The sequence below is a fragment of the Platichthys flesus genome, chromosome 5 (assembly GCF_949316205.1).
Source record: "Platichthys flesus chromosome 5, fPlaFle2.1, whole genome shotgun sequence".
Lineage (NCBI taxonomy): Eukaryota > Metazoa > Chordata > Actinopteri > Pleuronectiformes > Pleuronectidae > Platichthys > Platichthys flesus.
In genome coordinates this window covers 12,508,419-12,526,928 of record NC_084949.1, presented here as the reverse complement: position 1 = coordinate 12,526,928, position 18,510 = coordinate 12,508,419, and the positions used below count along the sequence as shown (strand labels likewise).

The 18,510-nt window shown below is 41.3% G+C and overlaps 1 protein-coding gene across 1 annotated transcript in view; it reads right to left on the bottom strand.

Annotated features, from left to right (window-relative positions):
- Positions 1–1,048: 1,048 nt before the first annotated feature.
- Positions 1,049–18,510, bottom strand: part of LOC133953596 (E3 ubiquitin-protein ligase SMURF2-like) — a 59,386-nt gene continuing 41,924 nt past the window's right edge. The window contains exons 10-20 of the mRNA XM_062387582.1: positions 17,993–18,151; positions 17,476–17,529; positions 10,791–11,004; positions 7,863–7,966; positions 7,650–7,764; positions 7,096–7,274; positions 6,335–6,472; positions 6,032–6,152; positions 5,558–5,759; positions 4,495–4,570; positions 1,049–4,365 (exon numbers count right to left, since the gene is read on the bottom strand). Coding sequence (XP_062243566.1) covers positions 4,266–4,365; positions 4,495–4,570; positions 5,558–5,759; positions 6,032–6,152; positions 6,335–6,472; positions 7,096–7,274; positions 7,650–7,764; positions 7,863–7,966; positions 10,791–11,004; positions 17,476–17,529; positions 17,993–18,151 — 1,462 coding nt within the window. The 3' untranslated portion in view covers positions 1,049–4,265. The remainder of the gene's footprint in view (positions 4,366–4,494; positions 4,571–5,557; positions 5,760–6,031; positions 6,153–6,334; positions 6,473–7,095; positions 7,275–7,649; positions 7,765–7,862; positions 7,967–10,790; positions 11,005–17,475; positions 17,530–17,992; positions 18,152–18,510) is intronic.

The following is an 18,510-nucleotide window of genomic DNA, read 5'->3' as shown; positions in this document are numbered from 1 at the left end:
AGCGGCCACCAGGGGGCGATGCAGACACATTGGCTTCACTTCAGGGAACCTGGCGTGTTCATCTACAGTCCGTGGATTGTAAACACTTAAACAATACTTCCTGGTTTGGTGTCATGGTTCTGACCGGACTCAAATGTGCAGTACTTCACTATTAGTCACTGATCTTGTGACTGATGACAAAAACACACAGTACATGAAATTATGAAATTACGGTGAAATCTGCCTCTAATAGTCACGATGAAAATAGTGTATCTGAACATTGTTATTGTTTATTTGATTTATTACTTTTTAAATGATTTTTTGGTCATAGAGTCAGTTCTCAAAATTACACCATAGATAATTTTTTTCAATGAATATCTAATTTGATGATCTTTTTCCTCACACTCTCGCAGTTGTATCCTAATTCATTATATGCAGTCTTCTGAATTCAACAGTTATATCGTTGTCCAGCTGGAATAACAACAATAATAATATTTGTATTATTATTAGTGTTATTATACAACACTATTCTAAACAAGGCGCTTCCAATGGGGTCAGACATTTAAAATAAACCAAACTAATATTCAGTAAAAGCATTCAAAACAAAAACTATCAGACAAAAAACAACCAAACTAAAAGCAAAGGGATAAAAACATCTTTAAGTGAAAAGTTTGCAAAGTGACTGAACTCTTTGGTCTTTTTCAATTCTAAGCAACTGCATGTCAGAGGCAAGTACTGTGCATTTTACCTCACCTACATCCGACACTAGTAACTGTTTACTTTGTTTACTTACTTATATGTGATTGGTTGTGACATGAAGCAAATGCTAATTAATCATTTTAAGTAATTCACTTAAAAAAGTCAATTTTTCATAGATCAATAGATATGACTAAGAATACATCCTCCAACCTCCCAATGTTTATGCATATTATATGTATTTTTAATTTACAATGATTTAATAATTGAAGGTTCATTTATGGTTCTTACATTTGTGAGTTGTCGCATTAACGTGATACTATTTTTTATTTCAGTAAAGATTTTAAGCATAAAAAAAGACGTGATAGATGTGTTTCTATAAAACGTAATGCTGTGAGGTCCAAACAGCAAAGTTTTATTGCTCAGCTTTCTGCAAGGGTACAAGAAGTTTATTACATTGCTTCTTTATTGTCCTTATGTACAGGTGTCAGTTACAAGCTCACAGAGCAGCTGATGTGAAAAACTATGAACACGTATACTGTCATAATAAATACAAAAACAGAGCGAGGATCAAAGAAATCAAACATGGTGCAGTTGAAAAGAAAAGTTGTTTGTTTTGTCCTGAATTCAATCAAAAGTCGTTTTCACATACCCTGCATGCACACATTAAAGTGCACATGGAACTAAATCTGTGCTAAAACTGTGTGTTTGGGGGGAAGGGGCTGGTTTGTTGTTTGTAACAAATTAAACATAACGATGCATAATTGAGATCAGAAGATTAATCAGATCAGAGAAGACAAAAATGTCTTTTCATCAAAGATTGATCAATTTAACATTGAAGAATCATTTTGAACAGATTATGTGTTGATGTACAATTTGGCTGCTGGACTGATGAGATGTGTGATCTCCCCTCGTTGAAGATTTCAACCCCCACAACATTTTGCACTGCAGACTGAACCAGCCAGAAAACTTGGTGCAGACGAAAAGTAACAAAGAGCAGAAGAGGACTGTGTGCACTGGACAAAAATACATGAGTGTGTGTGTGTATATATATATACACTTTATCTACAAAAAAAGATCCATCAGTCCATTAACTATTTGGTGAATAGAAGGAAGTGTCTGATTATAACTTGGAGCCCACATATGCATATTATGTGCAAAAGAACTTGTAATGCATTTCTTCTCTGCCTCTGAGTGGAGTTATTATTAAAAGGTAAAAGTCTAAGAAATTCTCTGTAGCTGTAAAAAAAAAACAACGACGATGTCACTGATCTGTTTCTGTTTTGTCTCACGATGACATCAGACAAATAAAAATAACATTTTGAGTTTCTGCTGACAAACTGTTCACGGTTGCAAATAAATGCAGAAAGATAACATATTCAAATTAATGATTTATCTGAGTCAACATATTTCCAAAGAGTAATAATTAAGCAAATAAATAGGCTTGATCTCTCGAGCTTTAGTTCATGCAGAGTTTTTTTTTTTATTTCGGCTCTGGTGATGGAACTGGGGCATCATCTAACATTTTCACTGTGAAGCATCAGTCGGCAGATTAAAGCTCCGAGGATGTGAGGCCGCCGACAGCGTTCAGGCTGTTCTCTCGCCATTTCTAAATTCATGTGGCAAACAGACTTGTTGTGCATATGAAACAATGTGGTTGTCTGTGCTGTTTGATATTTAATGGTGACACAGATTTCAGGAGCAGCAAATATGGCCTTTCTTGTTCTCCTATGGTGTGTGTGTGTCAAAAAGTGAATGTGATCGACATCTCACTTCAAATCTCACTCTATAGTGAGTCTAACAACAGGTCCTCGGAAATAGAGTTTCCATTAAAACCACTTTGACCCCTTCTCACATACCAAACTCATAAATGTATAAAAAAAAGAAGAAAAAAGAACAACTTCACCTGAGAATGCAAAGAGGTCTGTGACAGACGGCAACATGCTTGCATTTAAATTGAACAGAAAGAGGAAAAAAGCAACAATATACAAAATAGCTATGCATTTGTACTCACACATATGTATATATATACACATACATATATTTATGTATATACATATACATATATACTCAAACATTACATGTGTATAGATACTTTTTACTCTGTATATTTCTAATGTAATCGAGTAGCAAATAAAAACATGATATATTTGAATGTAAGGTGAAGAAGCCGTCCTGACATCACTGCTGAGTTTGTAAAGTGCTGTAAAGTGACATGAGAGAGAGGAAAGAAATACTTCTGCTTTATTCAACAGATGAAAATAGTCGTCCACCTTTAAAGGCCGTTTACTGACGCCTGTCCCGACGACAGTTGTGCCCTTCACTTGTGATCCCGCAGGAAGTGTATTGAGCTACGCTGGGTTGGATAGAATGAAAAGAACCCCCCCCCCCCCCCCCAGGAAAAAAAACAAACATGCATACTTGTAACCGCTGGAGAAAAGGAAGACGAACCGGACTCAAACAATGAGGTTCGATTAGCCTCACGGTGACATACACAGGATACCGTGTCAGCAGAGGGGGCGGGCAGCTCGTTTACAAAATGTCTACCTTCCTCGCACCCATACGTACATTTGCGCTCACACACGCACGCGCACGCACACGTTTACGAGAGCTGTGGCCAAAGTGTGCAGTGGTTCAGGGTTGAAAAAACGAAACAAGATTCAAGCCTCCTTCTTCTTCTTCTTCTTCACCAGAGTCCGTCCTCCTCTCGTCTTTGAACAATCACCACAAGCTCGACTCAGAGATGCCACAGACCTAAGACCTGCTGTGCGTCCGAGTCGGCCTGCGCGAGTTTCATTTCAAAATGATTTGTACCATTGTTTATTATGTTTTTACAGGTACAAAAGTAACTGCTTGTGTAAAATTTGAACTAATTCTGAAAATTAGTTCAAATTTCTATTCTGAATAGGAATGACGTGAGCAGTCAACTTTCACAACAGAGGATGCTGTGAGCAGGATCCAGATCATTTTGGAATAAAACCCTTCAGCTGTCAAAGCGTTGCACTGAGGTAGGATGAATTCATGGCGCTCCGGTACTGGTTGAGGTTGAGATGGCTACTTAGGGCAAGATATGGCTACCAGCAACATTGCATATTCAGTAGCATGACGAGGATCATTTTAATCAGCTCAAAATGCAAAACGAAAATAGAGCCTCACATTTCTCATTTTTTAAAACACTACAACTGTTTGTTAATAATCTGCTTCCTTATATGATTAGACTCAAGGTAAGGAGACCAGACATTGGGGGTTTGTTTTCACCTTTTCTGGGGGAAAAAAAATAAACCGTCCACTCCACATGATAAGAAAATTGATTTAGGAAACGCTGCAGCACTTAATTTGCTCACTGTATTTCACATGATCGACACCAAAACAAAAAAAACAAGACCAAAAGGATTTGCGATGATTCTAGCAGCTGTTCCCACATGACGTGGACAGCGGTGAGATAAGAGGAAGACTGCAGGCTGGTCAAAGAGAAACGTGTCCGACTCACAGTGAGCCCGTCGGCATGTCACAATTACAATAATAAATCTATCAGAGTCTCGCACACAGGTACACATGTTCATGCACAGACACACTCTCCTATGCGTCTCTCATTCCACCGCGAAGCCGCACGTCTCCTCGATGGCCGTCAGCAGCTTGTCGTACAGCTTGTCGTAGCTCTCGTAGGGCGGAATGTCGATCCGGTTGAAGCTGGAGAGAAGGAGAGAGTGAATGAAGCCAAGGGAGAAAGGAATCGTTTGGCATTATGGTGATCAAATAAGCTTGTGTGTGTCTGTGTGTGTGTAAGTGGTTGTGTGTGTAGGTGCATGTGACACACACCAAGTGTGAGCTTTGGGCAGGTTGTTGGCGTTGGCATCGATCTGATGAATGGTGAAGAGTCGCGGTCCTGCAGCACCTGCAGTCAGAGCACAAACCCACGGCCATCAGATTCCAGTGTTTGGTTTGGTACAGCTCTCTGTGTTCCCCTGCTCACGTCAGAAAAGTTTCTATACGACTTTTCTTTTACTGATCTTTGGATAAATGTGCCGTATTCCATAATGAATAATATCTGAGCATTAAACCTGTTACACATTATATATCATTAGTCTGAGCCACATCATGGTTTGGGGGAGAGCGTGGCCTAGGGGGATAGAGCGGGTGCTCTGCAACAAGAAGGTTGCTGGTTCGAATCCCACTCTTTCCCATCTGCATGCCTAAGTGTCCTTGGCAAGATACTGAACCCCTAAATGGCCCCTCATAAATGTTGAGTGTACTTAAAATGTAAGTCGCTTTGGACAAAAGCGTCAGCTAAATGACATGTAAAATGTAAAGTATAGCAGAAGAGCAGCTGCAGCGGTTGAACGGTAACACTATTAAGTACTGTTTGTCTTTGTGGCCGTCAATCTGTAGAGGCCAGTCTTACTTTATCTTTACAGGAGCAAACTGCTTCACATGAGAAAGTATTCTGCTCTGTTCGTCTGATTTAAAGAGATTATTTTCTGATTTCACGTTATTAGTTTATCAGCTCTGTTCAAGCACAACCAAGTAGAACAGAAGCTGAACCAGAACCGGGGCAGGATGCCAGCTCTCTAAAGTTAGTCTGAGAAACAAAAATAACACTAAATGCAGATCATTGCAGCTCAGAGGATCTTCATTAGATGTCCTCAAAAGGGATTTAAATTTCTTCTCTAAATTACCTGGATTAAAGCCAAACTTTGATAAAATAACTATTATGAGAACAAGAATATTTAATGGAACAGATAATCACATTTATTAATCTGGAAAATCGTCTCATTAAAAAGAAAGATCAAATTGACTGATACGCTTTTAAGTCCTCACAACGTTTATCTCTCCCAGCAGAGGTCAAACTAAACGACATGTGAACACAGAGTCAGATAAATACCCTGCAGCGCCTTGAAGCCCTGCAGCGGGACTCTGGACGAGCCGGTGACAAACTGCAGCAGCCGAGCTCTCCTCTCCTCATCGAACGACTCCACGGCTTTCCAGAACCACTTCACGATGTTGCTCTCGGCGGTGCAGTGCTTCAGACGGGTGTTGGACTTCCAGTCTGCGATGTCGATCTTTCCCAGGCCGCACACTATCAGCTGAGAGCAAAGAGGGCCAGAGAAAATGTAATACAAACGCATAATTTCATCATCATCAATTAATAAATCTGTTTATTAGACAATAGATTGTTTTGTTTCCCTATCAAAAAATTATTAAAAAAAGGTAAATGAGTGAGCTGGTTTAGTGTGTGTGTGTGTATTTGTGTGTGTTTGAGAGAGAGAGAGAGAGAGAGAGAGAGAGAGAGAGAAGGGATGCTAATGATCGAGGTGTATTGCAGTAAACAGTGATGAGATGACTCTGTAAGCTGTACCTCCAGTTCCTTCTCGTCGAAGGCTTTGAGAAGGTGTTCAGGTATAACCTCATTGAAGCCTTTCTGCAATGCCAGAAACTGAGCCTCGATGCCATGAAGGAACCGCCAGCTCACGTACAACCTGCGGAACAAGAGAAGGGGACGATGAGAGGGGAAGGTTAGAAACATAAAAGTCGTCTGTCAGCTTCTCAAACAACGAAATTCAGACTCATCTTCACTGTGCTGAGCTAAAGGAGACGTGACTCTCTGCACAGCCACTGGAGATCTGTGTGAAGGCAGCGAGGTGATAGTCCTCCTCCTTACCGGACGTACTCCTTCTTGGTGTCCTCTGACACAGGGATACTCTTGCCGTTAGGTTTCAGTTCATGTTGGATGATTTCTCCGTAGGCGTTGTGCTCCACACAGAAAGTGTGGTCCAGGACGCCAGTGATGTCATTGTCCCTGATCAGAGAGAGAGGGAGAGAGGGAGAGATTGAGAGAGAGAGAGAGAGAGAGGGTCACAGTCACGACTGGAATTTGTTTCTATATTTCCACTTCTTTATATTCCTTCATCCAAGTACTGCATGCTATGTGATGTCTTTCTGCTGCTGTAACAATGCAAATTTCCCCATTGTTGGACTAATAAAGGATTTCTTAATCTTAATCTTCTTAATCTGAACTTTATTTGAGTAATTTTTCACCCCTGGTAGTCAGTGATAATTCAGCAAGAATGAGTCATGAGAACAGGCAACATTATCAATTAGATGATCTATCGCGATAAGAATGACTCATAACCAGACTTTTAGTGACTAGATGTTCACCTGATGTGGCAGCAGAGGGCAGTAAAGTCATTAGAATTAGCTTGGTATTTGTTAGACTGTTGAGAAATGAATGGTGCATTGATGCTTTTATAGTATATATCAACACATTTTATTTTTTCCACCCTGTCTGCAATCAGAAAGCTAGAACAAAGTTATAGCCAGAGTAAAATGAGCATTTTGAAATTGTGTACTTCCACACGTATTAACAAGAAAAATATAATATGTTGTCAGTAAATAGTCGCCTGGTAAAAGAGAAGGTCTTACAGGATCCAGACGAGGCTGTTGTGGAGGTCAGGATCCACAGACTCCATGTCGTCCAGCGTGATGGGTTTCCCCAGCAGCTGTTTGTAGAACGGCAGCGTGAAGCCTCCGTCGATGTAGTGGCCGTGGAACACCGCCATTCCCATGATGCGACCCACAAAGTGGAAGTACGACAGGTGCTCCTGCAGATGACACCACAGATATTAATGGGAAGTCTTTAATTAATACTTCTTTAAGAAAGGCGATACAGTCACTTACTGCTCTGTCAAACTACTGCATGAACATAAATTAATCAATATTTATACAGAGAAGAATTTGTGGCTGAAGTACTATTATGTCACAATGACACTCTTGCTCTTTAAAAGAAAAATCTAAATTCCATGGTGTCACAGGACAGCTGAAATGTGACTCTAGTTTGAACATCCAAAGATTTCCTGCCAAGATCTGTGTAGATGTTTAAACAAATGGTATATTTTACATTTTCATCTACATCTAATGACTGAAAACACCAATTCTTCACAAATATGACTATGAAACAAAATAATATAATATAATACCGGGTTGACGGCAGAGTCCGGATTAATCTGTAGAGTGTAGATGTCATCTCTGGAATACTGGAACAGGCCGTAGTACGGGTTGAGCATCTCATGGGATAGCAGGTATAGCCATTCCCTAACAAACACACACACACACAAAGACTCTCAAACCAACATATAGGATGTAATCTGGCTTTTGAACTCACAAGCAGAAAAGTAAATACGACTCTTTACCTTGCCACTCCACCGTAGTCCAGTCCCTCCTCTCCTCTGAACTTGATCATCAGTCTTTTCCAGAGATCCTTTGGACGCATTTTCATCACCTGTCGGTACGACTCCTACGGTTCAGCACACAGTAAAAGTTATATTAAACAGTGCATTCCAAATGTTACTTTTAATGTAAAGCTTTGCTGGTGTGTGTGTGTGTGTGTGTGTGTGTGTGTGTGTGTGTGTGTGTGTGTGTGTGTATGTACAAACACAATGTGAGCTGAAGTTAAACGGCAACAAACAAACATTCGATTGTTATGGGACTAACAAACCTTCAGAGAGCCCATGTACTAATGATGGGTGGGAGGAAGACTGTAGAATAATACTGGACTGGCCTATTGAAGCTGTGTGTGAGCTCTGTCACGTCACACTTAGGTCATGGAACTATGATTGTCAACATGAAGGAATGTTTCATCGCAGATGTAGATGGTTTTCTTCTTTACAGCTCGGGATTGACATGTAGAGCAGAGGCAGGAAAACAGACTGGTACGATGTCACAATAGCTTAGTCCTGGACACTATTAGCATTCAAGGATAATTAAAGACTATCAATTATTGTCAAAATTACATTTGTTTTAATTCCCTTTTCTTTTGGAGGGTTATGGGCAGAGGATGTCACATCTTGCTAAGCCTTGTGGTTAGCGGCAAAGTGTGGTTTGTAAATATGGGATATACAAATAAAATGATTGATTGACCAGATGTTACTGTCAAGTAAAGTCAATGAGGTGTTGGCCGTATTGTGGACAATGTACTGGACCGTTGTGCTGAAGAAGAAGCTAAGGTGCAAGGCTTAGTTTCAAATTTAGCGGTCCATCTACGTTCCGACATTCACCTATGGTCATGAGCTCTGGGTAGAGACCAAGAACACGAGAATGCTCATACAAGCGGCTGAAATGAGTTTTCACCGTCAGGTGTCTGGGCTCAGCCTCAGGGATAGGGTGAGGAGTTCAGCCATCTGGAGGAAGCTGAGAGTAGAACTGCTGCTCCTTCACTTAGAAAGGGGAAAGGGGATTTCTAATCAGGATGCCTCCTGAGCGCCTTCTATTGAGGGTTTACTGGTGACTCCCAACTGAGAGAAGACCCAGCGGTAGTCCTAAAACTCGCTGGAGGGACTACGTGTGCCATCTGGCCTGGGAACATTTCGGGATCCCCCAGGAGGAGCTGGAAAGCGTGGCTGGGGATTGGGTTGTCAAGAATACCCGAGCTCGGACAAGCAGAAGAAAATGGATGGATGGACAAAAATAAGCTACAATAAAAAAATAACATTTCTGATGCATTTTTGTATTTCTGTTCTTTCTTTTAACCCCTACCTCTCCCAGTTTCCTCTTTACATTAGTCTGTCTGTTAATGGCCTATTAACAGAACTACCACAGCGATTTTTCTGAAGCTGCTAACACAGGAGTCGAAGTTTCAGGTAAAGCACAGTTACAATGTGCACATCCTGCAAGTGGTAAAGCTGCAGAGCTGGTTCCTGGGTCTGCGAAGCTGGTTTTCACACTTCACTTTTCTCACCCGCTTTCTCACCCGCTCTTTTCTCCCCCCTCCCCTCCTCCCCTCAAACCCTGAAGCTGTTGAAATCATCCAGGAAGAATGCCTCTGCCTTAGTAGAACAAATGATTGGGAGAGCAAGAAAACGAGCGACGGAGGAGAGGAGAAAAAAAATAAACCTTTGTTTGTGGTATTGTGGAGGTCTTTTGTTCTGCCTTTCTCTGGAAATCATAAAGTGGTTCCGAGTACTGGTTCTGTGCTGCCTCGGGCCCTTTTCGGGCAAACATCGTAAACGGGGTGAAAAAATGCCCGTAAAATCCAACTTTCCGGGTTTGCCATTGTTCTCATGGTAGTTTTAGACTTTGCCTGTCAGCATGGACTGCTCTGAATGCACAATGATGAGTTTTACAAACTAGTGATCAATGCACTTCACATAAAATACATGGTAACTGTCAGTTGTGTGCGTGCGTTTTGCTGCTGTGGTCAGATGTTGACTTTTATGGTTTAATGAACACGTTTATGTTTGAGCGTCATGTTAATGATCATCACTATGTTAAGACAATAATCTGCTCTGCTGAAGTCAAACAGTTTATTGAAGTTTGCGTGATGGTTCATGATCTGTGCGCACGAAGGAAGTGTTTGTATTCTTTTTGCAATCTAGCTGCTATGACTGCTCTCAAGAGCATTAGGCTACTAAAACGGTTGCATTGTTATCATCTTGCAGGGCTGTACAGAGCGAGACATATGTTGCACGTGCTACAAAAAAAAAACTGTGTCCATCCATTATCCATAGTGCCTATCCTTTGAGGGTAGTGGGGGGAGCTGGAGCCAATCCCAGCTGACATTAAGCGAGAGGCAGGATAGACCCTGGACAGGTCACCAGCCTATTCACAGGGCCAACATACCGAGACACAGAATCATCCACACTCACCATCACACCTTCAGTCACTTTAGAGTCTCGTACTAACAGAACTTCAATCTGAGAGGAAGCCAGAGTATCTAAAGGAAACCCAACCTGGCATGTGTAGAATATGTAAACTCAGATAGATCCTGGTAGAACCAGGGATTCAAACCAGGAACCTTTTTGCTGTGTGTACACACCCATGTTTTCACACTTTTTTATTTGTTCTCTTATTAAAGATTTATACACTATCTTAATCCAATATAAATACATATGTATATTAAAGATAATAAATTTAAAGACAGTTGAACTGCCAATATGAATATATATTGATGTTTTTATTAAGTGCATTATACTTACCAACTCTGCAGCCTGTGCTACAACACTATCAACCTCTGTAGCCCAGTGCTTTGTGCATAAAAAAAGACCAAAAAACATGCAGCCCTGGTTTTGTTTTAGTCTGTGTATTAAACTGAGTTGTGTAATATATTTGTTTCTTTTTAATACCTCAAATATCTCCTCACGGCAGACCTCGATGCGACAGTGGCCAGCCTGGGGTTGCTGCTGAGACAGTTCCTGCCGCAGGATCTTCAGCTTCTGCACCAGGTCCCTCTTGTATTTGGGCACCGTCAGGCACTCTGCTTCTTCGGGTAACTGCGCTGGCGACAGAGCTTGCTGGGGGGCCCCAGGGCCACCCTGTTCCTTCAGCTGAGGCGGATGACTGGAAGGAAGAAGGCGGTTGAAAAGGAGGTGGACGATGAGCAGTCAGCAAGAGGTGGAGGGGAAGAGGAGCAGTTGGGGGGGGGGGGGGGGGGTCAGCAGAGCGTGAGGTGAGTGACATGAAAAAGGGACACAAGGGAAAAGACAGAACAGTAATGTGTCAGCATGATTTATCATCCACTTAAAACGCAGTAATGAATAATTTGTCCTGAGCTGCCCTCTCCAAAGGCCAATGTCCATTCGGTGTACTGCCGCCGTTTACTGTCACGTGGTCATAGACATATTTTTTAAATACACTGCTTTGGTGGAGGCAACAGATTTTTTACAGAGAAAAAGGTACGAGGGATAACTCCTGCAGGGAATTCCATAGCCCTTCTATCTCAGATATCCTCAAACCGCTGAACCAGGGAGTTTGGTAAGAAATTCCCTCACTGTCCTGTCAAAGCAAAGAGCCCTGAAATATCAACCCCAGGAAAGACAGAGTGAGGCGGTTAAAACCTGAGCAGGCAGAGAGACGCACAAAGGAAGAAAGGAGAGTGGTGGAAAGGCTGGTGCCTCTGGCTAGTTTCTCTCAATGTCTAACCCCTCAAACTTTAATTATTTTATATAGCCCCTAAATAGCCAGCTGTGTGCGTCATCAAGTCTTTTGCATCCCAAAAAATCGTAACTTCTTGTCTAAAGCCTTGAGAGGCTGACTGACATGATTGATTTCCAACCTACTGGAAACCCCTGCCCACCATCAACCACGACTGGAACTTACATCATCCAACTGATGGAGCTGCCACCTTTCCTTATTCTTATCCAACAGTCTTTTTTTCTATCAGCATGGCACTGAATCTCTCTGGGCTACAAATGATGTTCTGATAAATGTAAAAATCCAGCCCCTGCACTGTGTTCAAGTTTGCCTGGCCAAAGTGCAGCACTGTTTTGCAATTTCCGATGAGCACGGTTAAGTGAGGTAAAGAGCGTGAGCTGGGAAACAAGCCTGTCACCTGGGATCTTACCTCAGGGAATTTAAAGCCTGAGCTGTATCCACTTCTGCTCTGTTGCCATTCAGAGCCTGTATATTCTGAGAAAGGTTGAGATACATTCTTGTACGCTTTTGGCAGAGATGTGTGCCATGGTCAGTGTTCTGGCTTCCTCTGGCGCTCGCTGTTGTCTTGGTGGTGAGATGTCTGGGTGGGCCTCGTAAAAACATAATCTCACAGGACAGCAGCCCTCGTTTAGCCGTGGAGAGATGCTGAGCCAGCAGATGACTTCTAGAAAAGAGGCGACTGTCCTCCGCCGGGGGAGGAGTGTTGAGGCTGCTGCTACTGGCCAAAGAAAGGCAGCAAAACAAGAGGCCTGAATTGGTATCTTAAGGAAAGAGAGGCCTTCTAAGGTAGCAGCATGTAGCCACCCACGTGTTGCAACACTCATTGTACTTCTGGGTTCTCTGGTTCAGTAGCTTGAAAAAGGCCTCACCTATATGGGCTTTCCAAACTAAATGGGTGCAGTGTTTCACCAGTCTATCCCTGTATAATCAAGTCCACTGCTATTTATTTTATTGGCAGGCGCCGAGGCTCCTAGCATGTCAAAGAAAGGGTAGACTGCAGCGGAGCAGTCCTGAAAACCACTTAAGGAATGAGGAGGGGAAGAAAAGATGACCTTAAAACAAAACGGAATGAGTTGCTTTTGGCTGGGAGGTTCAAGAACCATATAATAAGAGCATAATTTCAGCGCACTTTTTTTTTCCTTCGGAGGACACGGTGTAATTAAAAATACGTTTTCGACATAGTTCGTCCTCTCTGGTTTCCAAACGGGACGAGCTCTGCATATTTGATGGTAAATATAGAAAATACAAGCACAGCAGAGCTGAAATATCTGCCTGAGACGAGAAAAAAAAAGGTTCCAATTGCTGTGACAGCTCGGGTGAAATACGAAGTTTGGAAAGAAATATAAACTTTCAAATTCAATGTGAGAGCCAGATGATTTTGATGAATATTGTTATTTCAAGGTGGAAGGAAAGAAGCTGAAGAAGTCAAGAATTGAGGGAGTGAACATTTTTCCTGAACTGGATCACCTGCACCTGAACCTGCGGAGTCATGATCGGCCTCCATCATCTGTGTTAGCAGTGGAGGCAGACTGGGTGTGTGTCAGGCAAAGGGGGAGCAGGCCCACGAGAGCTAGTCTGCATGTCTGTTTGTGTAGGACTAAGTATACTCGCCCCTTTTACTGTGGCAGCTGGCACAGGTGGGCTGCAGTGAGTGTTGAGTAAGTGTAGGGGTGTGAAAGCAGCACCAGCCGCCATAACACACCCACTCGGCACCCCCTCCCGAACCAGCCCAGAGAATCAAAGGGTCCTTTATGAGTTGTTCTGCTCAGAGTATCAGCTGCTGCCCTGCTCTTTACACTGGCCTGGCAGACAGGTCAGGCAAAAAGTGGCGAGCGATACTGCAGACTCTGCACAACATGGAGACAATGTGTACATATATACAGTATGTATGTTTGTGTGTGTGTGTGTGTGTGTGTGTGTGTGTGTGTGTGTGTGTGTGTGATTTACCTGGATAATATGTGTGTTTTGCCAGTTAAGATGTGAGCTCTAACATTTTTCCCAGCTGCCAAGCGCCCACATCTGCACACTACCTTCTCCAAAAGTACATGAAGTACAGGAAACCAGTAGCAGACAGACTGTGGTGATGAGACTAAAATATCTGAAGACACTTTCAGAGAATGAAAGATTTGCAAAAATCCGCCCTGACAGAAATAATCAGCTTTCATTTAATTTTCCTGATGAAATCATACTTACAAAGTTACTAAATCAAGACATGTAGAAACACTGTATACACCAGACGAGCAAAAAGTTCAGTCACAGTGCATATCGTAGACATCCTGGGATTTAATGCTAATCCTACTTATATTTCAAAGGTTACATATACCACACAGCCATAATACACCAAATTTAATCAGCACTTTTTAACACATCAATCCAAATGTCGAGATTAAATCTGGGGAAGATTTATAAATTGATTGAAAGAAAAGCCACTAAACTAAAAACCAGAGCCAAACCAAAATACCTTCAGCAAACACTGATGTAATCTTGCAGACATAAACTATGAGCTGGTGCAAGGGAGGAAGCTGGGTATGTGAGAAACAGTGTGGCAGACCACAGTAATGTAGCTGTGTCTGACTGTCAGACAACTCAAGGCTTTCATCAGTCTGAGGTCGACGACGATGTGGCTGTCGGAGTCACATTTAAACCAAAACGTGTCCTGGTGGCGCAGTCAACTGAGGTGCTAACTGTAGATTCACAGTGATGAAATATCAGATCTGTTCCACGCCATTTAATCTCACAGACGTCTGATAACAGAGTGTTAAAGGATACACATGGTCAGAGATGCAAATTAAATTAGTTGCTTAAGCTCAAACTACCGACAATGCATCTACAGGCTTTGTCAGCAGGTCAATCAGAAAAAATACTTTTATAAAGGTTTAATAAGATGAAAATATTCTTTCTATTTAACCCTATGTTTACTAAATTCTGTTTATTTATTTATTGTCTTTCATTCTTTAGTCTCTGTAACTGTCACTTGGAATCTGTTGCACATGAGAGCTACCGCCATAGATTGAACGAATTCTGTGGGAAACGCTGCAGAGAATGTGACATTAAATTCCTGGCTCCACCCTTCATGTCAGATCCCTGACCTTCTATCGAGTTTCTAGCTAATCTGTCCAGTAGTTTTTCTGTAATAATTAATTAATAACAATTATTTTATGCATTGGTGCTGGAAACCTCAGAGCTTTCTTTCCCAATTCAGTCCAGACTTTGGGAACAAACACAAAATGTCCAGAGAACTAAGATTATGATGTCCATGAGTTTAAAATAATAGGTAGGAATTTTGCTGAGAAAGGATTTATATATATGAGCAAACAACAGTGACTGAGGCAATGCACTAACGAGGGATACCGATTTGAAACTTTGAAATAAAACGCGGCAAGATAAACGCTAGACAGTATGTGAAGACAATATATGAGATCAATACAATATCTATGCAACCATGTAGATAATAGAAAAAAGGGTTAGGATTCTGTTTGGTTTTGATTTATTCTTCAAACACGTTCCCATAAACCAGCATTCAATCTCTGTGTATAAAAACAGGTCGTAAGGAATAATAAGATAACACTGACCATTGCGGTTTCTTTTAATGGGCCTGCTGTCAGACACCCTATGTGTATTTGAGCCTCACTCACAGTAAATAATACCAGATCATGTCTGGATCGTTAAAAGCCCGCCCAATAAAATATAGCTTATCAGAGCCAAAGTCAGTCGGCAGTCTCATCAACATAGTTTGTACTACACTTGTCTAATACGATTCAATATCTATCACAGAAGGAAAATAAATAATTGAATAAATACTGTATGAGCAATTTTGAAAAACAAACTGAAGTTGACACTTAAACTATCACCAGAGGTTTAATAAGGACGAGACGTACCTAGGCAGAAGTGGCGTTTTTGTCTAACAACTGTCAAACTATTTGAGTTTGAGCTCATATACCTTCACAGTCTGCCTATAATACTTTACATATACAACATTTTTTGGGGAAAAAAGAACACCATGATTTCTTGACCCCTTCAAGTTCTACTTCTCTTTGCTTGAAATGTGGCTGTTAGATTATTAGTCCTTAAAGCCAGAATAAATATCTGATTTGCTTAAACTTTTGTCAAGAACCTGAAAGGCCACATGTCCAAATTTGGCAAAGACTTCGGTCATTTATTTATTCAGATATAGGCCAGATAACATGCAAACAATTACTGACATGAACTGTTTGTAGAGAGAGTTTTTATCAATCAGTACACATCTAAAATAGCTGCATTAAAAATAGAACTTGTTAATTTTGACCTTCCCAAAGCTCAAAAACTTTGTCTGGCTCTATTCAAATCTCTCCTAATAAGGAGTCAGACAAGCAGTTAATGATGCAGAATGGAGAACATAGCTGAGCCTCAACTCACAACCAGGGGCTATTCTGACACATATGGATACTATTTAACCAAATGACCAGATGTTGATTTCTCAAACATGTCTGTCGTGCCAGCCGCTGTTATTGCAAGAGATCTTGACCAAGAACTTGCTCTAAAAAAGAAAAAGGGGAAGAAAATCTCTACATCTCCATGTTGTGGGGATTTCAGCCTCATACATTTACAGGCTGGATGCAAAGGAAATTACAAGACAGCCAACAAACCTTTAAACAATCCTAGATTTCAGTTTGTCATGCAGTGTCTTTTCTCAGTGATTCATATATAACAATCACAAGTTCCTTCCACATGAATCGCTTTTTCTTCACAGATGCTTTTACTAGCCATCACTTTCACTTAATGCAAAGTTGAAGAGCAAACACACAACTCAAGTCTTCAGCGCATGTGTGTTCACTGAGTCTATGAGAACTGGTACTTCGCTAACAGCTGCTGTGCTAACACGTGTTTTGTATTATTCTCCCTAGCGGGGTCGGCTTTATCAGGCCTCTCTGCTGGCTTAGCAGGCTGCGAACTGAGCTCAAGTGAAGGCAGACTGCTGACAGAGAGCACAAACACACTGAAAGATGGACTGACAACTCTCCATTACACACAGCCAGGGTTAGGGGTATGGTGAGTGTGTAAACTTCTCCTACAGAATTAATTCAATCTATGGTTTTGCACATGTAAACACATGAAATACACTCTCACACACATGGTACATTGATACCACAATTTAAAAACGATGAAGTCTGGCGGTCTGTGTGGATGGTAAAAACAGACCATAGCTCACAGTAGCACGTCAGCATACGCAAGCAAGTGGCAAATAGCGCTGCATCTAGTGCAGTTAGACACAAGAATAAAGAAGTAGAAAAAAGCAATAGAAAAATGATAATTATTAAAATTAAGTTAAAACTGCTGAGTATGTACCTTTTCACTGTAGTGGTTTGTATGAAATGTCCTACGTAAGGTGCATTGGCACAGGATGATGATTGTACGAGCAGGTGATATCTTTTTTTGCTTCAGAAAAAAACGTTTTTACATAAACACAAATATGCAAAGAAGAAAGATAAGTGTGTGTCATGTCTGTGCCTTGAACTTCAATGACACTCAGGGTCAAATGGAAGGTCAGTTCTGAAGTGGTTGCACAAAACATGCACGTAAACACATAAACGTGCATGTGTATGCATTGATACACACCGACTGGACATTCCAATGTGGAAGTCAGCATTTTGTGTGTGTGCATGAAGCTGTGATTGACTTGCTGCTGAAACTGCTTTATACAGACAGCTGTGAGTATGAAAATGTCTGTCAGCCTGTGAGTGCTGATCACATTGTTGTACATATATGTCCCAGACCATGTGCAAATGGGAAAATCCATACAGACAGTTTCCTACATGCAAGGGTGGGAATGTGCATATTTGTCACACTGTGTGTGTGTGTGTGTGTGTGTGTGTGTGTGTGTGTGCGCGCGCGGGTTACCTGAGGTTAGTGTTTTGGCTCTCCATGGCCACACGGGAACCATTGGAACTTGGGCTGCAGGAGAATAGAGAAGGGGGGGGAAGAGACAGAGAAAAACAAAGAGTGAGAAAATGACACAAAAAGAGGAGATGAATGACAGAGGAGAGGAATAGAGCATAGAAACCACAATAGGGGATATAATTTAAAAAAGGAACAATGAAAGAGGAAAGGACACAGAAAATATTATACAGGGGAGAAAAGTCCAAAGAATATAAGAAAAAGATGAAGGAAGCTGCAGTACCCAAAGAAAACCTACATAGACACATGGAGAACATGCAAACTCTCCAAAGAAAGACCTCAGCCAACCTGGGTACCAGTGTATCACCATGCTGCCGCACAAAGCAGCCTCATAATTTACCATTTCAGTTTTGAAGGAGTAATGTAGGCGTACAATGTTGCTTTTATTTAAAAAAATAAAAATAATGGAACAATAAAAGCCATTCTTTGGCCTTGGTAACGCAGTCTGTGAGACACTCACTTGAGTACTAGGTGCAGGTTAGCAGACAGTCGTGGGTCTGTGAACTGTGTTGTCCGGTTGTTGTGGTCAACAAAGTAGACGCGGCCGGTGGCTGTGTTTCTGATCTCCCAACCTGGAGGCAGTGGGCCGAGCTCCTCACAGTTCACGTTGCTCAAGTCCCTGAACAAAATAAATAAAAGCCATTCATTATACGTGTATACAAGTTTAACCAAATGCTGAATTAAATTAGAAATACAAACACACATACTGTATAAAGCTACAGGGCCTGCAGACCAAAACCAGGAGTCAAGTAGTTCTAGGACTTTAGAATTATGATGCCTTTTAAAGTGACTGAATGGTCTCAGATGGGAGAAAAGGTCCTCTTAACAAACATGATTTGGTATTTTATTGTATAATTGAGTACGGTATTAACAAAGTACAGATTGTTATCTTAGAATTAAACATCCTGCTCTGCATCAGTGACACAAGTGTCCTCACATATGATATTTAGTTAATTTATTTTCTAAACAACATAAATA